Here is a 25,505-nt window from a genome sequence, read left to right on the forward strand (position 1 = left end):
GACCAGATGAACTGCACCCTAGGGTTCTGAAAGAGGAGTCAGTGGATACTGGGGAAGCATTAGTAATGATCTTTCAAAAACCATAGACTCTGGCGTGGTGCCAGAGGACTGAAAAATTGCAAATGTCACTCCATTCTTTAAGAAAAGAGGAAGGCAGTAGAAAAGAAATCATAGACCAGTTAGCCTGACCTCAGTGGTTGGGAAGATGTTAGAGTCAATTGTTAAGCATGGAGTTATGGAGTACTTGGTGACGCAGGACAAGACAGGGCAAAGTCAGCATGGTTTCCTTAAGGGAAAATCTTGCCTGATGAACCTGTTGGAATTCTTTGAGAAGATGACAAGTTGGATAGATAAAGGAAATCTAGTGGATGTTGCATATTTGGACTTTCAGAAGGCCTTTGAGAAGGTGTCATACATGAAGCTGCTTACCAAGTTAAGAGTCCATGGTATTACAGGAAAGTTACTGGTTTGGTTAGAGCATTGGGTGATTGGTAGGAGGCAGCGAATGGGAATAAAAGGATCCTTTTCTGGTTATCTGCCAGTGCCCAGTGGTGTTCCGCAGGCATTGGTGTTGGGACTGCTTCTTTTTATGCTGTACTCTATATCAATGATTAAGATGATGGAATAGATGGCTTTGTTGGTAATTTTTCAGATGATACAGAGGTTGGTGGAGGGACAGGTAGTGTTGTGGAAACAGGTAGGATGCAGAAGGACTTAGACAGATTAGGAGAATGGGCAAGAAAGTGGCAAATGAAATACAATGTTGGAAAATGCATGGTCATGCACTTTGGTAGTAGAAGTAAATGTGCAAACTATTTTCTAAATGGGGATAAAATTCAAAAATCTGAGATGCAAAGGGACTTGGAAGTCCTTGTGCAGAACCCTCTAGAGATTAACTTGCAGGTGGATTCAGTGGTGAGAAAATGTAATGTTAGCATTCATTTCAAGAGGTCTAGAATACAAGAGCAAGGATGTGATGCTGAGGCTTTATAAGGCACTGGGGAGGCTTCACTTTGAGTATTGTGAACAGTTTTGGGCTCATCATCTAAGAAAAGATCTGCTGGCATTGGAGAGGGTTCTGAGGTGGTTTACAAGGATGATTCTGGGAATTAAAGGGTTATCATATGAGGAGTGTTTCATGGTCCTAGGTCTGTACTCACTGGAATTTAGAAAGATGAGGGAGATGTCATTGAAACTTTTTGAAGGTTAAAAGGCCTAGACAGAGTAGATGCGGAAAGCATGTTTCCTGTGGTGGATGAGGCTGGGACAAGAAGGCAGAGCCTTAAGATAGAGGGGCATTCATTTAAAATAGAGATGCAGAGAAATTTCTTCAGCCAGAGGATGGTGAATTGGTGGAATTTGTTACCACAGGCAGAGCTTGATATGTTCTTGACTGGACACGACATCAAAGGTTATGGGGAGAAGGCTGGGGAGTGGTGGAGGAGGAAGGAAAAAAAGGATCAGCCATGATTGAATGGCGTAGCCGACTGGATAGACCAAATGGCCTATTCTACTCCTATGCCTTATGATCTTATAATACAAACAAACAAATAAATGAACTGCAGACAGATGTGTTTCTTACAGGGTAATCACAGAGCAGTTGATATTGTGAAAGGACAACAAAACTGAAAAGGACTGAGGCAGTGATAGAGCATAGAATATGAGTATTAGTTCTCATGGCAAGGAATGGCATGAAGTGAAGAATGGTCTTGTCCCAGAAAAACAAGAGATGAGGTAAAAAAAAGATTGGTAAGAAAGTTGTTTGATATACAGTGTAATTGAGGAGTGAACTGAACAAAGAATAAGCTTATGGCAAAGTGAATGTAATAATCATGTGAGACCTTTCATCTGTAATGGATCGAGCAAATGAATTTAAATGATTTATTTACAGTGTACTATGAAGAAAGTTTTCTGGAATAATGCATCATGGAACTAGTCAGAGAACAGATTACCTTTGACATTATTTTATGTATTGAGTCAGTTCAAATTAATAATTCATAATAATTAATAACAAATTTTGGGGAGTGGAAGTGGGGGGAGGAGGAATAGACTGGAATTTTTTCTCCTTCTTAAGGAATCACTGATCTATTGGATTTCTGAACTAAAACCAACTCCTGTCTTCTCCTATCATTTCACATTTCCCCCTCCCCCTCCTACTTTCAAATCTCTTACTATCTTTCCTTTCAGTTAGTCCTGATGAAGGGTCTCGGCCCAAAACGTCAGCAGTGCTTCTTCCTATAGATGCTGCCTGGCCTGCTGCATTCCACCTGCATTTTGTGTGTGTTGCTTGAATTTCCAGCATCTGTAGATTTCCTCTTGGTTGCTAAGTTATGAGGTTGCGTGGTTAAAGTCGATTGGGAAATCAGCTTCAAATGTTTGCCAGGAAGATACTGTAAATAATGGCTATTATTTTAAAAACTTTTTCAAAATTTTTGATTAATAATTATTCCATAGAGAAATCAAATTCTCCAGGATAAAAATGACTTCTCCATGGTAACTATGGAAATTAAAGATGGTTAATGATTAAAATGACATTTATAATGTTGCCAAGACAAGTGGTAAGCCTAATATACACTGTATTAGGTAGCTCCTGTACCTAATTAAGTGGTCACTGAGTGCATGTTTGTGGCCTTTGCTGCTGTGGCCCATCCAATGGTGTGTTGTGCATTCAGAGATGCTTTTCTGCACACCACTGTTGTAAAGTTGGTTAACTGAGGCTACGTCCACACTACACTGGATAAATCCATAACTGAAGCTTTTTCTCTTCGTTTTCACCCTCTGTCCACACTAAAATGGCATTTTTGTCCCCTGAAACCGGAGCTTTACAGAAACGCTTTCCAGGATGGGTATTTTTGAAAACGCTGCTCAGGCAGATCAGCGTGGACGGGGTAACCGGAGAAATCTGAAAATGCTATCAGATGGCAGCGTGCTATTTCATTGTTTTCTTGAACGCAACCTAACAATTTCAGAACAGACAGCAACGAGACTGAAGCCAGAAGAGTTAGAAATGTACCCACCAAATACTTTGACCCATAACTTACTGAATAAATAAGTATACTCACTTTGCCCTGTTTTCTGTCCTTGCTCCTATGAAGGTGGTTTACCTATTTATGCAAGTACTTCTCTGACAATAGATGTGTAACAGCCTAATGTAACATTGTATGGAAATACAAGATAACACTGATGCAGGCTTTTTTTTATACGTTTAACAAGGTGCTTTATTAATGCAACAGAGTTAGTCAGTTTTTCAATGTTCTTCGTCAGCCAGGTCAATCTGTCCGTGAACTCCCTGTCGGTTGCCAACATACGCTCCAGTATTTGTTTTTTTAGTTTTAAGTTCTCCTGTGTGAGAGCCAACAGCTGTCCATTGTTTCAAGTTTTTCTAGTCTGTAACTGAACAAACACGCACTTTTACGGCGAGATTCGACACCAAACATGTCGTTTGTTTTCAGTAGATGTGTCCTGCGCATGCGCAGGAGGAGGAGATTCGCCGAAATCTCCGTTTCAGTGTGGATAGAGATATTTTCAAAAACGCATAGTGTGGACGCCTATCGTTTTTACGTGAAACCGGCGTTTTCAAAATTATCCGGTCTAGTGTGGATACAACCTGAGTTACTGATGCCTTCTATCAGTTTGAACCAGTCTGGCCATTCTCCTCTGAACTCTCTCTTTAACAAGACATTTTCACCCACTCACTGAATGTTTTTGTTTTTGTTTTTTTTCACACCATTCTCTGTTGAGACCCTTCATCAAGACTAACTTCCTGACAAAGGGTCTTGGCCCGAAATGTCGACTGTGCTTCTTCCTATAGATGCTGCCTGGCCTGCTGCGTTCCACCAGCATTTTGTGTGTGTTGCTTGAAATACCACATTTGTTTTAAGGAAGGAACTAGCAGGAAAATGAGTGGGAATTGTTGGTATGTTCAGGAGAAACTGCAAGAAATAAGAGCTGTTAGATTTGTTTTTGTTCAAACCAGTGAGATTAAAAAATTACACTGGCAATAATTTTACATGTTGAAATAATGGTGTTTTTTATGGGAATCTTTCAGCTGGAAAATAAAATAGCTGGAACAAAAGAACATCTGTCAATAAAAGATGAAACAAGCCTCCCAAAGGATATTAAATTCAAAGTAAATTTATTATTGAAGTACAGTATACATATGTCACCATATGTATTCATTTATGTATTTACCCTGCGAATAGCCAGTTCTGGATCTACAAAGCAATGTCCCCTTGGATATTTGATAAGTTAGCACAAGAATGTTACATGAAATAAGAGCTCATCGTGTTGCAGGTAACCTAATAGCATGGAAAAAGGACTGGTTAAAGGATAGAATGATCTGCTTCCAGATTGGTAAACTGTTGCCAGTAGAGCGCCACCAGGTTTGGGCCTGAGCTAGTCATCTGTTATATTAACAATTTAAATGAAAAGATAGTCTAACGTATCAATACTTGATGATGTTATCAAGCTCTTTGGGAAAGAAAACCATAAATAGGAAGCAACATCAAAAAATGTCACAGGGTAAATTACTGTATATCATAATTTGCCAGAAAGAGAAATATGAAGGACCATGTGGTTCAAGATTTGGTAGGAAAAGTAGAAAAAAGAGTTGGAGCTGGGCCATTGATGTTCTCAATATGTTTCATTTAATGCTAATGCTTATTTCAATGACGAACAAAACATTGTGGCATTTGGAAAAAGAACAGAATAACATTTCGGTGGTTTTCATCCCAATTTTTGTGTTAAAAATTTTACATGGACAATTCATAATGGCAGTTGCCTGTGGTGACCACTGCAGCCATGTCATTTCCATAATGAAGAACTGGAAAACTTAAATAATCCCTCTTCATGCAGACGTGGAGCAGTCTCAGCCCGAAATGTCACCTGTTTATTCTTTTTCATAGATGCTTCCTTGACCTGCTGATTTCTTCCAACATTTTGATTGTTGCTTTGGAATTCCAGCATCCGCAAACTTTCTTGTAATTATTCTTTACTGTGCCTAATCCCCACCACTGGACCGACACCACTGGATTCTTTTGTCTGGTTAACATTGCAGTTTACATATTTGCTGAGTGTTAATGTAGAAAGACAGCAATAATTAATGGGACACTCAGCAATTCTGTTTGAAATATTCTGAGCAATAATAACTTGTAATTGGTGGATAAAGTGAGTATCATATCAATGAAAGATTGTGACCCTTTAATTCATATTCCATTGCCAATCTACAGCAGGATTTGCTGCTTGTTTATTTGTGGCTGAGAAACACAAGTCGTAAGTCACTTCCTAAAATTCCAATTTCTATTGGTAATTTCAGGAGAGGCTGCTGTGAACAGGACGACATCATTAGCTATATCTCTGACGCACTTAGATGAATCATTCCTGAATGTTCCCAAACAGTTCTGTTCCATTGGTAACTTATCAACCTAACAAATACAAAGCAGCTCTTAAATGCAATTTCCACATGGAAATAGTCTGAAAATAAATCCATTTTCTAGATAAGTGCTCTTTCAAATGTTGAGAAACTAGTGTATGCCAGTGTATGGGACCCTTGGTGTGCCCAGTTATGAGATACAGAGGGCACATTTGCAGGTTCAATAAACAGAAAGTAACAGAAATTCTTCAATGCAGTTATTTGGGAAAATAAACCATACAGTACGTTTGACAATGTGCTGGGTGGTGACATAGCAACAATCTCTTGCTCAGTATCAATAAAACCAAAGAACTGATTATAGACTTCAGGGGAGGGAAACCAGAGGTTCACGAGTCAGTCCTCATCAGAGGATCAGAGGATCAGAGGTTCAGAAGGTTAGCAGCTTTAAGTTCCTGGGTGTTGTTATTTCAGAGGATCTGTCCTAGACCCAGCATATAAGTGCAATTGCAAAGAAGGCATGGCGGTGTCTCTACTTGCTTGGGGGTCTGCGGGGTTCAGCAATGCATCTAAAATTTTGACAGGCTTCTGTAGGTGCTTAGTGGAGAGTGTATTGACTGGCTGTGTTGTGGCCTGTTGTGGAGGCACCAGTGTATTTGAAAGGAAGATCTGACAAGGATGGTGGGTTCGGCCCAGTGTGTCATGGGTGGGCCTTCCGGCTATTGAGTAGATCTGCATGAAACGCTGTCGTAGGGTAGCAGCATCCAGGCCATGCTCTTTTCTTGCTGCTGCCATCAGGAAGAAGATACAAGAGCCTCAGGACTCATACCACCAGGTTTAAGGACAATTACTATCTCACAACTGTCAGGCTCTTGAACAAAGGATATAACTATACTCATTCATTGAGATGTTCTCACAACCAATGATCTCACTTTAAGGACTCCTTATCTTGTTATCGCATGTTCTCATTATTCATTACTATTTATTTATTTATTTATTTATTTATTGAAATTAGTTGTCATCTGCACTCTAGTTGATCTTTTATTGATCCTGTTATAGTTACTATTCTATCGATTTGCTGAGTATGCCCACAGGAAAATGAATCTCAGGGTGAATACATAAATGAATACATATGGTGACATATGTATACTGTACTTCGATAATAAATTTACTTTGAACTTAAGATCCTTTGGGAGGCTTGTTTCATCTTTTATTGACAGATGTTCTTTTGTTCCAGCTATTTTATTTTCCAGCTAAAAGATTCCCATAAAAAACACCATTATTTCAACATGTAAAATTATTGCCAGTGTAATTTTTTAATCTCACTGGTTTGAACAAAAACAAATCTAACAGCTCTTATTTCTTGCAGTTTCTCCTGAACATACCAACAATTCCCACTCATTTTCCTGCTAGTTCCTTCCTTAAAACAAATGTGGTATTTCAAGCAACACACACAAAATGCTGGTGGAACGCAGCAGGCCAGACAGCATCTATAGGAAGAAGCACAGTCGACGTTTCGGGCCAAGACCCTTTGTCAGGAAGTTAGTCTGGCGTTCCACCAGCATTTTGTGTGTGTTGCTTGAATTTACAGCATCTGCAGATTTTCTCGTGGTTAGTATTTCAAACATTAGTTTCCCCTTTATAAAATTTATAAAATTTAAATGACTCCTGTAATGTTTATCATTTTCTAAGTACTTAGTTACTAGTGAATTTTGCTGACAACTGTGATTTTTGGAAATTACTTAGATGAGGAAGTGAAAGGGTGGGTTAGTAAGTATGCAAATGACTGAAAGATTGGTGGTGTTGTGGATAGTGTAGAAGGATGCCAATGGGGCACTTTACCCCCACATTCCAAAGATATACAGATTAGTAAAGGTTAGTTGTTGGCATGCTATGTTGGCACTGGAAACATGACGATACCTGTGGGGTGCCCCCAGCAGATACTTGGATTATATTAGTCATCGACGCAAACAACGCATTTCACTCCTTGTTTTGATGTACATGTAATAAATAAAGGTAATTATTATCTTTAATAAGATGATAAAAGACATACATAGAATGTACAGCCAACGCTTTTTCTCAGGGCAGCATTGACTAAATGTACAATGTTATTACATTTTTTTAACTTAACGGGCTGGGCTGACTCTTACTGCTGCTTCCTCGTATCTGGAGGGTTTCCAGGGCCCTCTGAGTGTCTTTCCATGTCACCTCTTCCACGAGGATTTTGAGAGTGTGCTTGAAAAGCGGGTAACCACCTCTGTACCCAGCACACAGTGTGCCTTTATGTGCTTCCCAAGCTGTACAGAGTACTCCAGCCTTGGTTGTAATTGATCATCATGCTCCCTTTAAGCTTTGCAGGTTTATTCAGGCAGTGCATGGGACTCCTGAATTTATTCCTCACTGTCATGCATTGAAGTGCAAAACAGCACCAATAGTGGTGCTTAAGTACATAAACTGGGAGAGTCACTCGTTTTGGTACATCTTTTCCAGCAGTCAAAAAAATCAAAATGCTGGAGGAACTCAGTGGGTCAGGCAGCATCTGTGGAGTGAAAAGGACAATCAATATTTCAGACCAAGAAGAAGTGGGAGAGGAAGGTACCCTTCCTATAGCAGCTCCTTTCTTGCTCCAGATACCAACACCTGCAATTTCTTGTCTCACCCCCAAATGTTGACCCTGCCTGAACTTTTTATCAGGTTTTCAACAATATCTGTTGATCCTTGGAGATCCCAATACAAGCTTAGAGAGTCAACCACTTAATGTAAACCAGTGAATGAGTTGAAACAATGCCTTCTATAATTAACAAGACATTATTGATTACCTCCTGGTAGGTGTGATGGGCGAGACAGCATTGCACATTGCTGCATTGTACAATAATAATGAATATGCAAAAGCGCTCCTTGAAGAAGTGCCGGATCTCATCAATGTACCAGCCACCTCCGAGCTGTATGAAGGTAGAATTTACAGTTCCATTCACTTCTTGTAGCCTTTCGTAGTATGCTGGTGGAACTAGATGTTAATGTTAATGTTTTTTAAATAGCTAAAATTGAAAATACAATGTAGTTTGATGTAATTAATACTGTGTTGACAAAAGACTTTAGATTTCAGATGGTTATTGACTGAGGTTTGGAATCATGTGATGGTAGCTGAAGAAGGGCTAATTTTTGGTGGGCAGCTAGTGGGGATAGAGAATATGTGAGTTGTGGTGTTTGTGTTAGATTAAGGAATTGGAAGATGTTTAAATTGGTTCTCATATATATGAGGTACAGTGTAAAACTTCATTTTGTCTGCCATCCAAGCAGATTATTTCATTAGAATAGTGCATTGTGGTAGTATGAGGGAAAACAATAACAGAACACAGAGTAAAGTGTTACATCACAGAGAAATTACAATGCAGGCAGACAGTAAGTTACAGGGACATAACAAAATTGATTGTTAGGTCAAGAATCTATCTTATACTAGGGGATCACTTAACATACTTTCAACAACTGTCCTGGAGCCTGGTGGTATGCACTTTCAGGCTTTTATGTCCTCTGTCCGATGGGAGGGGGAGTAGAGAGAACATCCGGACTGGGTGGGTTCTTTGATGATGCTGGCTGCTTTGCTGACGCAGCAAGAGGTATTGACAGAGTCTGTGGAGGGGAGGCTGACTTCTGTGATGTGCTGAGCTGTGTTCCTAACTCTCTGTAGTTTCTTGTAGTCATACAGAGAGCTGCCATATCAAGCCATTATGCATTCTTTATGCATACGATGTGCTCTATGATGCATGATTAAAATTTGTGAGGGTTAAAGATTGTCATGAATAGAATTGAGGGGGTGGGTTGGGGGTTGGGTAGAGAGTAGTACTTACTGATGGAAATTGACAGCATGTAATTTTCCTGAGTAGGGAATACAGCTCTACATATTGCCGTGGCAAATGGGAATTTTCATTTGGTTAAAGAACTGATAAACCGAGGAGCCAATGTAGCATCATCACGTGCAACTGGGATCTTCTTCAAAAGAAGTGAAAAGAATTTAGTTTATTATGGTAAGAGTATCATAATTTACTTCAGACTGTTTATGAATGCATAACCTTTTCCTTTCTGAAACCCAGCTGGACTTTTACATGAATTTTGATCCCTTCACCATGATCAAAACATTTGTGCAGGATTCTTCAAAGGAATTGAGGAATTCTCCCATTTTTCTCCATTCCCCAGCACTCTAATTTCCAAATCTTATTCTTCTGCTGAATTTATTTTTTATGGAGATATTAGTTTTGTGTATTTGTTGCCTTGCTTTCAGTCACTCCATTTAAAAGAGTGGCTTGCTTTAAATACCATTTTTCTGTCATTTGGCTTTGATGATTGTCCGATCAGTGCATTCCAAATTTAAAACTTACTGAACTCCATTGTCATGTTTTGTAACTTCAAAACATTAAAATAATTCAAAGGAATCGGGAAATGTGAGTCTAACTTCTAGTTTACTTCAAGCAAGGCGTACACGTATCATATGGTAGCATGATGTTGTATGCAATTCACGTATTTTTATGTATAACCTGTAATGAGTTATTTAAATGAACAAGAATGTGTAATCAAACAATATGTATATATACAAGTTCACTAAAAATATTATTGAAATATTAAATACACAACCGTGGTGAATCTCTATAACTTTATCTGAAGTAGGAAAAGTGAGAAATTGCTAAAATTTCTGAAATTTCTTAAACATAAAAGAGCCACTTCAGAGATAATATCAGTTGCACACAGTAGCTAGAGAGTATTGTAGACCAGTAAGACCTAGTGGGACATCGTTCTCAAGTGGTGACACAGATAGACAGGTTGGTGAAAAAGGTGCTTGGTAGTCTAGCCTTCATGTTCAACACACTGATTACAGGTGTTGGAATGTCCTGTTACAACTATACAAGCTATTGATGCAAGTGCACCTGTGCACAGTTCTGGTCAGCCCACATAGAATGGACATCATGAATTGGAAAGGATGTAGAATTGTAACAATGTCATGTCACTGGGACTGGAGTGTTTAAGTAAAAAGGAGAGTTGGATAGGCTGGGACTACTTTCCCTGGAGCGAAGGAGGCTAAGGGGAGTGACCTTATAAAACCATAGAATTATGAGGGTCATTGATAACGTAAATGCTCTCAGCTATTTTTACCTGGGGTAGGGGAATCTAAAACTAGAGGGCATAGGGTGAGAAGAAAAAGATTTAAAAGGAATCTTTCTTCTCGGGCAAATTTTTTTACATAGAAGTTAGAGGATGTACAGAAGGAGCTGCCAGAGGAAGTGGTGGAGGAAGGTACAATTACAATATCTAAAAGACATTTCTACAGTAGATAAGAAAGGTTTAGAGGGATATGGGCCTAACATAGGCAAATGGAACAAATTGGTGAGTTTGACTGAAGGGCTTGTTTCCATGTAATATAATTCTATGACTATGATCACTTTCACTATTGAAAGGTTAAGTGACAAGAAATCTAAAGATTGCAACTAGATCTGGAGTGAAATAAATACTTTCCTGAGCAGAGCACAAGAATATACTTGGAGATACATGATAAAGTAGGGAAAATGCATCAGCCATGATGAAATAGCGGAGCAGACTCAATTGGCCAAATGGCCTAATTCTGCTCCTATATCTTATGGTCTAAAATATCAATTTGAGGTGGAATACTGTGTTAAAACAGAACAGACCCTTCCATATCAATATAAGAATATGGAGCAGAAACTGCTTTGATTGCACATTAGAATTTCATTGTACCTACAACATTTCGCCACTAATATCTTTTGGGTCCTACACTGTGGGGAAAAAGTGCCATCCCTTGTTAACCTAACTTACATCACTGAATAGAGACATTGAAAGTACAAGAATTAAAAACATAGTTTCTAGAGTTAAGAAATACCTATGGACTGTGAAGAGTGTTTTGCCAAATATTGGCATGCTGTTACAATTGTAATTCAAGGAAGATGAAATATGCAGAAGAAAGTACATTACAAGCAACTTTTAACATGAGCAAAAATCTAATATATGATCCCTGTTTGATCCTTTTTATTTCCTAAAAAGACATTCCTGTTGAAGAGGACAGTTATGATGAGAAAAGATATCTTGCATAAAATCAGGCCCATCTATTAGGTCCACATAAAATCAGATCCACATATCTGGGATGTGAAATCATCCCCTCAGTATCCTTACTCTATCCAGTGATCTGAATCAAAACTTTCCCAGCCTATTTTGCTTCTTTTTTCTGGCTCATTGTTTTTCATTCCAAACATTCTTATTGAGATTTTTTTTCTTCATGTCAGCTTATCTATGTAGGTGATGCTTGTGTTAAGGGAGCATCCCAGCATTGGGATACGTTCCTAGAAAACAGCCTGTACCTTAATTTTCTGTAGAATGAAACCACGTTGAAATGGAACACATTTTGTCTTTATCTATTTACTCCTTTCACATAAATTCTGTGAGTGAATTTTATTCCATATCTCAAAATTTTGGGTAGTGATTTGTGATTGATGTAAGGGTGAATTTCTGTAACCCATATAGTTACACAACCAAAGGAGTTGAATGACTTCAGACCTGTTGCCTTGACGTCGCACGTGATGAAGACCATGGAGCGGCTGATAATACAGAATCTGAGGCCACAAACCAGGCACGCCCGGGATCCTCTTCAGTTTGCGTATAAGGAGAAGGTGGGAGTGGAGGATGCTATCACGTATTTGCTGCACAAATCCCTCTCTCACCTAGATGGGGTCAGTGGTGCTGTGAGGATTACATTCCTGGACTTCTCTAGTGCCTTTAACACCATCCAGCCCAAGATCTTAAGGCACAAACTAACGGAGATGGGAGTAGACTCTCACATGGTGGATTGGATAGTGGACTACTTGACAGATAGACCTCAGTATGTGCGGTTGGGAGATTGTAGGTCTGACACGGTGGACAGCAGCACAGGAGCGCCGCAGGGGACCGTGCTCTCTCCGGTCCTGTTCACCCTGTACACATCAGACTTCCAATATAACTCGGAGTCCTGCCATGTGCAGAAGTTCGCTGACGACACGGCCATAGTGGGGTGTGTCAGGAATGGACAGGAGGAGGAGTATAGGAAACTGATACAGGACTTTGTGATATGGTGCAACTCAAACTACCTGCGTTTCAATATCACCAAGACCAAGGAGATGGTGGTGGACTTTAGGAGACCTAGGCCTCATATGGAGCCAGTGATCATTAATGGAGAATGTGTGGAGCAGGTTAAGACCTACAAGTATCTGGGAGTACAGTTAGATGAGAAGCTAGACTGGACTGCCAACACAGATGCCTTGTGCAGGAAGGCACAGAGTCGACTGTACTTCCTTAGAAGGTTGGCGTCATTCAATGTCTGTAGTGAGATGCTGAAGATGTTCTATAGGTCAGTTGTGGAGAGCGCCCTCTTCTTTGTGGTGGCGTGTTGGGGAGGCAGCATTAAGAAGAGGGACGCCTCACGTCTTAATAAGCTGGTAAGGAAGGCGGGCTCTGTCGTGGGCAAAGTACTGGAGAGTATAACATCGGTAGCTGAGCGAAGGGCGCTGAGTAGGCTACGGTCAATTATGGAAAACCCTGAACATCCTCTACATAGCACCATCCAGAGACAGAGAAGCAGTTTCAGCGACAGGTTGCTATCGATGCAATGCTCCTCAGACAGGATGAAGAGGTCAATACTCCCCAATGCCATTAGGCTTTACAATTCAACCGCCAGGAGTAAGATATGTTAAAGTGCCGGGGTTGATTGTATTTAATGTATTTAAGTAAACTACTTAAGAACTTTTTAAAAGCTATTATTAATGCTTTTTGAGAGTGATTTAGATGCATATCATATTTTTACTGAGTTAAGTATTGTATGTAATTAGTTTTGCTACAACAAGTGTATGGGACATTGGAAAAAATGTTGAATTTCCCCATGGGGATGAATAAAGTATCTATCTATCTATCTAGTCATAACACGGGGTGAGGAGGGTTCATTTGCAAATAGGTCAACTATTTGGAGTTACTTCCATCATTCTAAGTTGGGTTAAAACAGATTTGTGCTGTTCCAAATGACTAGGTTGAAACGGAGAACAATAGCAGACTGAGAGTGGCCTTTTCTCATCTCTTAATTGTTCTTGTCTTGATTGCTTTCAAGGATATGATCTAGTTGGCTACCTTCTGCTTCCTTTGATTTGACTCAGTTTATGTTGTCTTGAGCTAGTTCCTCTGAGCTGCTATCATTTTGTTTCAGGGGAGCATGCACTGTCGTTCGCTGCTTGTGTTGGAAATAAAGAGATTGTGCAGTTCTTGATTGAAAACGGAGCAGATATTAAAGCACAGGATTATCTGGGTAAGTGTCGTGTCTGTGCACAGCTACATATCAATTAAACAAAAGCACAAACACAGGAGATGCTTTAACTGGTATGTTCATGTTGCATCGAGAGAGCAAGAACAATGCACATGCACAGATAACAGATCGATATGTATTGCTAAGGTGGGGGGGGGGTTATTGTTCCAAAAGTATTAAATACTTACATTACATTTTCTCCCCTCCTTTAGATTAATGCACCATAAAACTGTATATATACAAAACATTCAATTTCCCTTTCATAAACCCGTATTCCTAATAAACATGCTTTCACAATACCAGTCCATAACTAACGTCACAGTCTTTTGGGTGGTGCACCTTTTTTTTCAGGATAGTGCTTCTGGACCTGTGGAGTGGCATCTGGTTTGGTAGGTGTCTTGACTAAGACAACATTTTCAGTTTCCGGTGTCATGTTGCTGTCTGTGACACCATCACTGAGATATTATATTGCGATCTGCTTCAGTAATACTATGCAGTTCCAGGCATGACAGTTCAGCTTTGTCAGACTATATGTTGTCTGATTCTGTTTTACCTTCGGTAACTTAATGCATTTGCTTAGTTTTGCATTTGAGACTTTTCACTCGGTTGTGCTCTTTGTCTGCCTTGCACATTCTCTCTATGCGACCTTGTCTGTGACACCTTCTGCAGACTTCTTATTTGAACCAAAAGTCATTAGCATCATGGGAAGATTTGCCACATTGAAAGCATCTTTGGATGAAGCACAGAAGATTTAAAAGGACGGAAATCCTGATTCAGATTTAATTTGGAGAAGGAAGTCTGAGAATCAGAACTGGAGTGCTGTGGGAACCATTTTGATTTTTTCTTCTCATCGGGGTTAAGAGAGGCGGGACTGCGCAGGCGTGAGCCGGGAGCAGAGTGAAGGCTTAAGGGCTTTGGCTCAATGGGCTTAGGTCGAAACGGGCGAGGCAAGGTAGGTTTAGTTTTCAATTTTTCCTGTTATTTGAGGAAAGGGGGAATTATGAGTGTGATGGCAGCTTGTTGTTCTCAGTGTCGGATGTGGGAGGTCCTAGAGTCTCCGAGCCTCCCGGAGGTCCACATCTGCGCCAGGTGCGCGAGCTGCAATTCCTAAGGGACCGTGTTAGCGAACAGGAGCTGCAGCTCGATGACCTTCGTCTGGTCAGGGAGAGTGAGGAGCTGATAGAGAGGAGTTACAGGCAGGTGGTCACACCAGGGCAACAGGAGGCAGACAAGTGGGTCACAGTTAGGAGAGGGAAGGAGAAGAGTCAGGTACTAGAGAGTACCCCAGTGACTGTACCCCTTGACAATAAGTACTCCTGTTTGAGTACTGTTGGAGGGGGACAGCCTACTTGGGGGAAGCAACAGTGGCCGTGCCTCTGGCACAGAGTCCGGCCCTGTGGCTCGGAAGGGTAGGGAAAGGAAGAGGAAGGCAGTAGTAATAGGGGATTCGATAGTTAGGGGGTCAGATAGGCGATTCTGTGGATGTAGTCAGGAGTCTCGAATGGTAGTTTGCCTCCCTGGTGCCAGGGTTCGGGATGTTTCTGATCGTGTCCAAGATATCCTGAAGTGGGAGGACGAGGAGCCAGAGGTCGTGGTACATATAGGTACATAGGCAGGAAAAGGGAAGAGGTCCTGAAAGGAGAATACAGGGAGTTAGGAAGGGAGTTGAAAAGAATGACTGCAAAGGTAGTAATCTCAGAATTGCTGCCTGTGCCACGCGTCAGTGAGAGTAGGAATGGAATGAGGTGGAGGATAAATGCATGGCTGAGGGATTGGAGCAAGGGGCAAGGATTCAAGTTGCTGGATCGTTAGGACCTCTTTTGGGGCAGCTGTGACCTGTACAAAAAGGACGGGTTACACTTGAATCCTGGGGGGACCAATATCCCGGTGGGGAGATTTGCGAAGGCTACTGGGGAGACTTCAAACTAGAATGGTTGAGGGGTGGGAATCAGATTGAAGAGACTAGGAGAGAGGAGGTTAGTTCACAAATAGAGAAAGCTTGTACACAGTGTGTAAGGGAGGATAGGCAGGTGATAGAGAAGGGGAGCGCTCAGACCGAAGATGTTGGGGAGAAGGAAGAAAAAGAAGATAGTAAAGTTGTTTGCACTGTTAGGAATAAACAGAGAGTAAGAGGTGGAGAATTTCTTAAATGCATTTATTTTAATGCTAGGAGCATTGTAAGAAAAGTGGATGAGCTTAGAGCATGAATTGATACCTGGAAATATGATGTTGTAGCTATTAGTGAAACATGGTTGCAGGAGGGGTGTGATTGGCATCTAAATATTCCTGGATTTCTTTGCTTCAGGTGTGATAGAATTGGAGGGGCAAGAGGGGGAGGTGTTGCATTGCTTGTCAGAGAAAATATTACTGTGCTGTTTTGGCAGGATAGATTAGAGGGCTCGTCTAGGCTATTTGGGTGGAATTGAGGAATGGGAAAGGTGTAGTAACATTTATAGGGGTGTATTATAGACCACCTAATGGGGAGCAAGAATTGGAGGAGCAAATTTGTAAGGAGATAGCAGATATTTGTGGTAAGCAGAGGGTTGTGATTGTGGGAGATTTTAATTTTTCACACATAGACTGGGAAGCCCATTCTGTAAAAGAGCTGGATGGTTTGGAGTTTGTAAAATGTGTGTAGGATAGTTTTTTGCAGCAATACATAGAGGTACCAACTAGAGAAGGGGCATTGTTGGATCTCCTGTTAGAGAATGAGATCGGTCAGATGACGGAGGTATGTGTTGGGGAGCACTTCGGGTCCAGTGATCACAATGCCATTAGATTCAATATAATTATGGAGAAGGATAGGTCTGGACACAGGGTTGAGATTTTTGATTGGAGAAAGGCTAACTTTAAGGAGATGCAAAAGGATTTAGAAGGAGTGGATTGGGACAATTTGTTTTATGGGAAAGATGTAATAAAGAAATGGAGGTTATTTAAAGGTTAAAAGTTTGAGAGAGCAATGGTTTTCAATGGATATTGGAATCTTGATTCGGAAAAAGAGAGAGATCTACAATAAATATAGGCAGCATGGAGTGAATGAGGTGATCGAGGAATATAGTAAGAAGAATCTTAAGAAAGAAATTAGAAAAGCTAAAAGAAGATGCGAGCTTGCTTTGGCAAGTAAGGTGAAAATAATTCCAAAGGGTTTCTACAGTTATATTAATAGCAAAAGGATAGTGAGGGATAAAATTGGTCCCTTAGAGAATCAGAGTGGACAGCTATGTGTGGAGCCAAAAGAGATTTTGAACAATTTCTTTTCTTCAGTATTCAGAAAGGAGAAGGATATTGAATTGTGTAAGGTAAGGGAAACAAGTAGGGTAGTTATGGAAACTATGATGATTAAAGAAGAGGAAGAACTAACACTTTTAAAGAATATAAAAGTGGATAAGTCTCTGGGTCCTGACAGGATATTCATAGAACATAGAACATAGAACATAGAAGAGTACAGCACATTACAGGCCCTTCGGCCCACAATGTTGTGCCGACCCTCAAACCCTGCCTCCCATATAACCCACCACCTTAAATTCCTCCATATACCTGTCTAGTAGTCTCTTAAACTTCAAATATGATATTGTAGCTATTAGTGAAACATGGTTGCAGGAGGGGTGTGATTGGCATCCAAATATTAATTTAAATATAAATATTAATATAAATATAATTCTCTTAAACTTCTTAAAATTCCTAGGACCTTGAGGGAAGTTAGTGTAGAAATAGCAGGGGCTCTGACAGAAATATTTCAAATGTCATTAGAAATGGGGATGGTGCTGGATATTGCTCATGTGGTTCCATTGTTTAATAAGGGTTCTAAGAGTAAACCTAGCTATTATCGGCCTGTAAATTTGACGTCAGTGGTGAGTAAATTAATGGAAAGTATTCTTAGGGAATGGTATATATAAATATCTGGATAGACAGGGTCTGATTAGGAACAGTCAACACGGATTTGTTCATGGAAGGTCATGTTTGACAAATCTTACTGAATTTGAGGGTAAAGCAGTGGATGTTGTCTATATGGACTTCAGTAAGGCCTTTGACAAGGTTCCACACAGAAGGTTAGTTAGGTATTCAATCATTAGGTATTAATATTGAAGTAGTAAAATAGATTCACCAGTGGCTGGATGGGAGATGCCAGAGAGTAGTGGTGGATAACTGTTTGTCAGATTGGAGGCCGATGACTAGTGGTGTGCCTCAGGGATCTGTACTGGGTCCAATGTTGTTTGTCATATACATTAATTATCTGGGTGATGGGGTGGTAAATTGGATTAGTAAATATGCAGATGATACTAAGGTAGGTGGTATTGTGGATAATGAAGTAGGTTTTCAAAACTTGCAGAGAGATATAGGCCAGTTAGAAGAGTGGGCTGAAAGATGGCAGATGGCGTTTAATACTGATAAGTGAGAGGTGCTACATTTTGGTAGGATTAATCAAAATAGGACATACATGGTAAATGGTAGGTCATTGAGGAATGCAGTAGAACAGAGTGATCTAGGAATAATGGTGCATAGTTCCCTGAAGGTGGAATCTCATGTGGATAGGGTGGTGAAGAAAGCTTTTGGTATGCTGGCCTTTATAAATCAGAGCATTGAGTATAGGAGTTGGGATGTAATGTTAAAATTATACACAGCAAATTTGCCAAATTTAGAGTATTGTGTATAGTTCTGTCATCGAATTATAGGAAAGATGTCAACAAAATAGAGAGAGTACACAGGAGATTTACTAGAATGTTACCTGGGTTTCAGCACCTAAGTTACAGGGAAAGATTGAACAAGTTAGGTCTTTATTCTTTGGAGCGTAGAAGATTGAGGGGGGACTTGATAGAGATATTTAAAATTATGAGGGGGTTGACGTGGATAGGCTTTTTCCATTGAGAGTAGGGGAGCTTCAAACAAGAGGACATGAATTGAGAGTTAAGGGGCAAAAATTTAGGGGTAACATGAGGGGGAACTTCTTTACTCAGAGAGCGGTAGCTGTGTGGAACGAGCTTCCAGTAGAAATGGTAGAGGCAGGTTTGATATTGTCATTTAAAAAAATTGGATAGGTATATGGACAGGAAAGGAATGGAGGGTTATGGGCTGGGTGCAGGTCGGTGGGACTAGGTGAGAGTAAGCGTTCGGCACGGACTAGAAGGGCTGAGATGGCCTGTGTCCGTGCTGTAATTGTTATATGGTTATATGGCTTTTTGCACCATTCATGGACATTTTGTGCATTTCACAATTTAACCTCCTTTTCTGAAGTTCTGCTGCATTCGTTGCTACGTTCTCTAATGATATTGCAATGGTCACTGCCCGTTCTAAAGTTAGGTCTCTTTCTCCCAGTAGCCTTGTTTGAGTGCTTTGGCTGAGTATGCCACATATAAGCTTGTCCCTTCATGCATTAGAAAGTCTATCTCTACAGTCACGATACTGGGAAATTTTGCGAAGTTCTGCAATGCATTCAGAAAGGCTTTCATCTTCTGACTGGTTCAATTTGTAAAATTTAAATCTCTCATCTATTACCAGTGGATTAGGGCTCAAGTGATTTTGTAAAATTGTAACTACCGGTATTTCTTCAAATGTCACTCTTGCTGGCTTTGCAGGGGTTGCTAAATTCAGTAAGATACTGCATGCTCTTGCACCCATTAAGCTTAGAAATACAGGGGCTTTCTATAGTTCTTCCATGTTGTTCGCATTACAATAGTTCAACCTCTCAATATATGACTCCTAGCTTTCATTAGCGCTATCAAATTTGTTAACTTTCTAGCTTGAAGTCCTTGGCAAGTTTTTTTCACTTTAAATTCAGTGTGTATTTCACTGTTACTCAGGTATTCCTTCGGCCTTCTTGTGCTGTTTTGGACAGAGAGAGAGAGGGAGGGAGAGACAGAGGGAGAAAGAGGGAGGGCAGAGGGAGGGAGAAAGAGAGAGAGAGAGAGAGAGAGAGAGAGAGAGAGAGAGAGAGAGAGAGAGAGAGAGAGAGAGAGAGAGAGAGAGAGAGAGAGAGAGAGAGATATGCATGTGTAGACAACCGTGCACATAGAGGTGGGGTGTTCATACATTACAGTAAAGGTCAATAATGGAAAGTGTGAAATGTTATTGACTTATAATTCAAGGATTGGATCAGAAAGCACTGACTGGTGATAGTAACCCTAAAGTATCTTTGATACTCAAGAGATTGCAAGAGGGTGCCGAGGGCTGTAGACGTAGCTAACTCCATCACTGGAACAGCCCTCCCCATCATCAAGGACATCTTCACGAGGCAATGCCTCAAGAAGATGGAATCCATGAAGAAGGACCCTCACGATTTGGGGCATGCCTCTCCTCATTACTTCCATCAGGCAGCTGCAGCAACCTGAAGACCTACACTCAACAATTCAGAGATGTCTTCTTCCTTTCCACCAACAGATTTCTGAATGGATATTAGATTGTTTTTTTTCCTTTTTTGTACTATTTATTTATTTTGTAACCTACTGTAATTTTATCCTTGTATTATTCTGCTGCTGCAGAACACCAAATATTATGCCATATAAGGCACTGATAAACCTCATTCTGATTCTGATTGCATAGTCATATTGATATTCCCGGTGCATTCCATAAGTAAGGCACTATCAAAGATTCCTAATGTTGGATGAAGCAATAAACTGTGCAGCTGCTCTCTCAGATTGTTGTATGATCTTATAGCATTTTTAAAGGGGGAGTTCTCCTGTTATTTATAGCCAGTGTTTAGTCCTGAACCAATGTCTCTATTTAACCCTGAATCATTTGAGTGACCCTGTGCATTAACACTCCAAGATCCTCTTCTTAATTGCCTAGAACACAACCCATATGACCAGCTCAAAAATTGTATCTGCTTTCTGGAGTAAGAAATCACATGGCTGTCTGTGGGTGCTGTCTGCAGTCAAATTTGCTGCCATTTTCCTTCATCCATGCTTTAGGATACTTTAGGGCTGTGAAGGGCACAATGTAAGTGCAAACCTTTGTTTCTTTCTCCCAACATGTTTATTTCAGGTAATACTGTTCTGCATCACCTGGCATTACAGCCTCAAAGTTATGCGGCAGAGATGTATGATTTTATCGTGTCCCTAGATCCAGAGAATGGAAATACCACAGAAGCAATTACAAACAATAATGGACTGACTCCCTTCAAACTGGCTGCGCTGGAAGGAAATGTAGAGGTGAGGAAATACTTAATATACATCCATTCTCACAACACATACAGAAAAATGAAAATTTGCCAGGTATGCAAGAAATTAGGAAGAATTGTTACACCTACGTAGTGCTTAATATTATCCAGAATCTAATTCATAACCAGGCAGAGTTCAATTTATTTTGAACTCAGGTGGTCAAACAAGAACAACAACCAGCTACTGTCCACTATCCAAGGAATATAGAGGGTGTACATGCAAAGTCTTCCTGCTGCAGATAGTGTGGCTAAATACAAACTTTTACACAGCTATGCGGTGCTATACAGGCAATATGTGGTATCAACACCATTTCATAGATATTCCATTCTACTATGTTAGTGTGTTAGCCAGTGTGAAACTGCATGTCACTCTCAGACTCAACGCAATGCCTCAACTAACATATAATCTGCTTTACACGGTAACAGATAAGGTATAGGACAAGCTCCAACCATGGTCATAAAAATCTTGTTGCTATAGAGCAATATATTGATTATTGTTATGGAATGCTTTCAAAGTGTCTGGAAATTACTTTAACTCTGCAATGCATAAACTTTGCTATCTAAGAAACAACTCAAAAGAAGAGAAGCCAGAAAAAAACAAACTTCTGGAGAAACTCAGAAAGTCAAGCAGCATCTGAAGAGGAAAATGGACAGTCAACATTTCAGGTCAAGATCCTTCATCTGGACTGGCATACAATACTCCAAGTGTAGTCTCGCTAACATCTTGTACAGTTGTAACATGATGTCCCAGTTCCTGTACTCAATGTCCAGACCATGAAGGGAAGCATGCAAATGCTTCATTTACCACCCAGTCTGACAGTGTCACCACTTTCAGGAACTATATAATTATAATCACCACTTTCAGGAACTATATCACTCTTAGATCATAAGATCATAAGACATAGGAGCAGAGTTAGATAATTTGGCCAATCGAGTCTGCTCTACCTTTCCATCATAGCAGATTTATTATCTCTCTTAACCTGATTCTTCTGCCTTCTCCCCATAAACTTTAATGCCCTTACTAACTAAGAGCCTATCAACCTCTGCTTTAAATATACCCAATGAATTCCACAGATTAACTACCCTCTGGTTAAAAAATTCCTCCTCATCTTTATGTTTTGTGACTCCAAAATATAAAACTAATTAAAAGCAAAAACCACAGAGCTAGGAATGTGAGTTTAACTCGGATTTTTTAATTTAAGTGAGGTGCGCAAATACTGTGTGGTGGAGTGATGACATATGCCATTTACATACTTGTACGTATAATCCCCAATGCATTATGTCAATGCTTAATCAAACAATATTATCTACAATGTCTCTGTCTTTGGAGACAGCTTATCCACCGATGTCTATTATAAACCCACGGACTCTCACAGCTACCTGGACTATACCTCTTCCCATGATGTTACTTGTGAAAATACCGTCCCCTTCTCTCAATTCCTCCACCAAGCACATCTTTCTCTCCCCTCCACTTTCTGCTTTCTGCAGGGATCACTCTCTACGTGACTCCCTTGTCCATTCATCCTTCCCCACTGATCTCCCCTCTGGCACATATCCATGCAAGCAGAACAAGTGCTACACCTGCCTACACCTCCTCCCTCACTACCATTCAGGGCCCCAAACTGTCTTTCCAGGTGAGGTGACATTTCACCTGTGAGTCTGTTGGGGTCACATACTGCGTCCGGTGCTCCCAGTGTGGTCTCTTATATATCAGTGTGACCCAACGTAGATTGAGAGACCGCTTCACTGAGCACCTGCACTTCGTCCGCCAGAAGAAGTGGGATCTCCCAGTGGCTATCCATTTTAATTCCACTTCCCATTCCCATTCTGATATGTCAATCCATGACTTCCTCTATTGTCATGATGAGGCCACACTCAGGTTGGAGAAACAACACCTTATATTCCATCTGGGCAGCCTCCAACTAGATAGCATGAGCATCGATTTCTCAAACTTCTGGTAATGCCACATCCCTTCACCATTCTCCATCCCCTTTTACCTCTCTCATCTTTTCTCTTGCCTGCCTATCGCCTTTCTCTGGTGCTCCTCCCCTCTGTTCTTTCTTCCATGGCCTTCTGTCCTCTCCTATTAGTTTCTGCCTTCTCCAGCCCTGTATCTCTTTCACCAATCAACTTCCCAGCTCTCCACTTCAATAACCCCATCTCCTGATTTCATCTATCACTTTGTGTTTTTCCATCCCCTCCCCCAACCTTTTAAATCTACTCCTCATCCTTTTTTCTCCAGTCCCGCTGAAGGGTCTCAGCCCAAAATGTTAACTGTACTCTTTTCCAAAGATGCTGCCTGGCCTGCTGAGTTCTTCCAGCATTTTGTGCGTTGCTAATATATCTACAATATTACTCAAATATTACTGATATATTAAATACACAACACTCTTCCCTGCTTAGCTATAAACAACTCAATATAGAATGCATCTCAACAATATACACAATATACTACACAATACAGATATCCACAGCATTGCAAATTTTAAAAATGTTCTATTCAGGCTTAAAGGTGGAGGCTTTCTTGCTCTTGTGTAATTAGGTCTTTCCTGACATGCCTGCTCGGCAGGTGAGTCTTGTGGTTGTGAAACTGTCTCAGGTTCTGGGGCCTTCTCCATGGTGGTTGTACGAGTTATCTATGGGACTGCAGGAAGTGGTTCTGACAACTCTGGGCATCTTTGTTCCCCTTTTCTTGTATTTTCTCTCTGGATCTATTTCATTCCTTGCTTCTCTCCCAGTCCTGGCTTTTTTCTCTCTATTCAACCCACTTTTTCTTTATCATGTTCCTTCTCTCTTTCACACATTTCTCTTTCTCACTCACATTGGTCAAATAGCCTAAATGAAAGGAGTCCATGAAGATACAAATCCAGTTTTCATACTTCCATTGCCTCCTTTCTTTTTGGCCTTCCATTCATCTAACTGGGCTTTAGTCTTTGGATCTACTTTTACAAGCAGCTTTTTGTCTCCCATTTGAAGTTCATGCAATAAACTTAATGCACACAGAGTAAATTCTAGTTCTTTATACTCACAAAAGCCCGTATACTGTACTTGCAACTTTCCTGAAGCTCCTTGAACTCTCTTCCAGCCAAGCCACATTTCACAAATAACTGACTGATTAACATATCAGAAGCTTTTCTCAGATATGTCACTGACAAAATCTGTTGGAGTCGGACTACTGCATTTGTCACTTCCTCTGAGCAGTATGGTTTTTCCTTGGTCCAATTTGCTTTCCAACCAGAGACACAGAGCTTGGCACTAACACCTGAGTTCCTTCTGTTGGGCAGTAGTTCGTGGTATACAGCTTGGAGACAGATGTGGCACCATCCAGTACCTTTCATGATTCGCTTTCAGTTGGCTTTATTGCAGAGGATGTGGCGAGCAATGGTGGATAGATTTCCAATCAAGTTGTAGTTGTCTCAGCCAATCACATCACCACAATGCTAGCCCTCCTGTTTTTACTGCATACAAAACCAATTTGGGTTGCTGGTTGTTGCATCCTACTGGAGTTATATTTTTTCCTATGTAAGTTCTTAGTTGGATATCTGCAGGGTTCAGTTCAGTATCTTTGAAATGCCATTCAAACTTATTTTGAGGTATGACTGAAATTGCCAAGTCAGTATCCAATTCTATTTTTATCAATTTGCCATTCACTTCTGTTATAAGCCATTTTGCTTGTCTATTATTAGTTTTTGCTTTGTAAAACTTAAGGCTACTCAGTCCAATATGCTCTTTGTATATGTCCTACTTTGTTACATTTTCTGCAAAGTTTTCATAGAAACACAGAAACATAGAAAACCTACAGCACAATTCAGGCCCTTCGGCCCACAAAGCTATGCTGAACATGACCCTACCTTAAAACTACCTAGGCTTTACCCATAGCCCTCTATTTTTCTAAGCTCCATGTAGCCATCTAGGAGTCTCTTAAAAGACCCTATTGTTACTGCCTCCACCGCCACCGCTGGAAGCCCATTCCATGCACTAACCACTCTCTGCATAAAAGACGTACCCCTGACATCTCTTCTGTACCTACTTCCAAGCACCTTAAAACTCTTCCCTCTTGTGCTAGCCATTTCAGCCCTGGGGAAAAGCCTCTGACTATACACATGATCACTGCCTCTCATTATTTTGTACATATCTATATCAAGTCACCTCTCGTCCTCCGTTGCTCCAAGGAGAAAAGGCCGAGTTCACTCAACCCATTCTCATAAGGCATGCTCCCCAATCCAGGCAACATCCTTGTAAAACTTCAGCTCCAGCTCCAGCACATTCTCTTCCTTAATATCAATATGCTCAAGCTTTTCAGTCTGCTTCAAGTCATCCCTACAATTGCCAATATCCTTTTCTGTAGTGAATACTGAAGCAAAGTATTAATTTTAAGTTCAAGTTCAAGTCACTTTTTATTGTCATTTCAACCATACCTGCTGGCACAGTACACAGTAAAAACGAGACAATGTTCTTCAGGACCACGCTGCTACATGAAACAATACAAAAACTACACTGAACTACATAAAACAATACAAAAAACTACACTACACTACAGACCTACCTAGGACTGCATTGTTCACAAAACAGTGCAGGCATTGTAATAAATAATAAACGAGACAATAGGCACTGTAAAAGGCAGTAAGTTGGTGTCAGTCCAGACTCTGGGTATTGAG

At 40.5% G+C, this 25,505-nt stretch overlaps 1 protein-coding gene across 2 annotated transcripts in view; it reads left to right on the forward strand.

The window, feature by feature from the left end:
* Positions 1-25,505, forward strand: part of LOC140714946 (transient receptor potential cation channel subfamily V member 6-like) — a 108,650-nt gene that overhangs the window by 22,943 nt on the left and 60,202 nt on the right. For both annotated transcript variants that reach the window (XM_073026636.1, XM_073026637.1), the window contains exons 3-6: positions 8,198-8,320; positions 9,253-9,393; positions 13,599-13,697; positions 20,673-20,839. In XM_073026636.1, coding sequence (XP_072882737.1) covers positions 8,198-8,320; positions 9,253-9,393; positions 13,599-13,697; positions 20,673-20,839 — 530 coding nt within the window. The remainder of the gene's footprint in view (positions 1-8,197; positions 8,321-9,252; positions 9,394-13,598; positions 13,698-20,672; positions 20,840-25,505) is intronic.

The sequence above is a fragment of the Hemitrygon akajei genome, chromosome 22 (assembly GCF_048418815.1).
Source record: "Hemitrygon akajei chromosome 22, sHemAka1.3, whole genome shotgun sequence".
NCBI lineage: Eukaryota > Metazoa > Chordata > Chondrichthyes > Myliobatiformes > Dasyatidae > Hemitrygon > Hemitrygon akajei.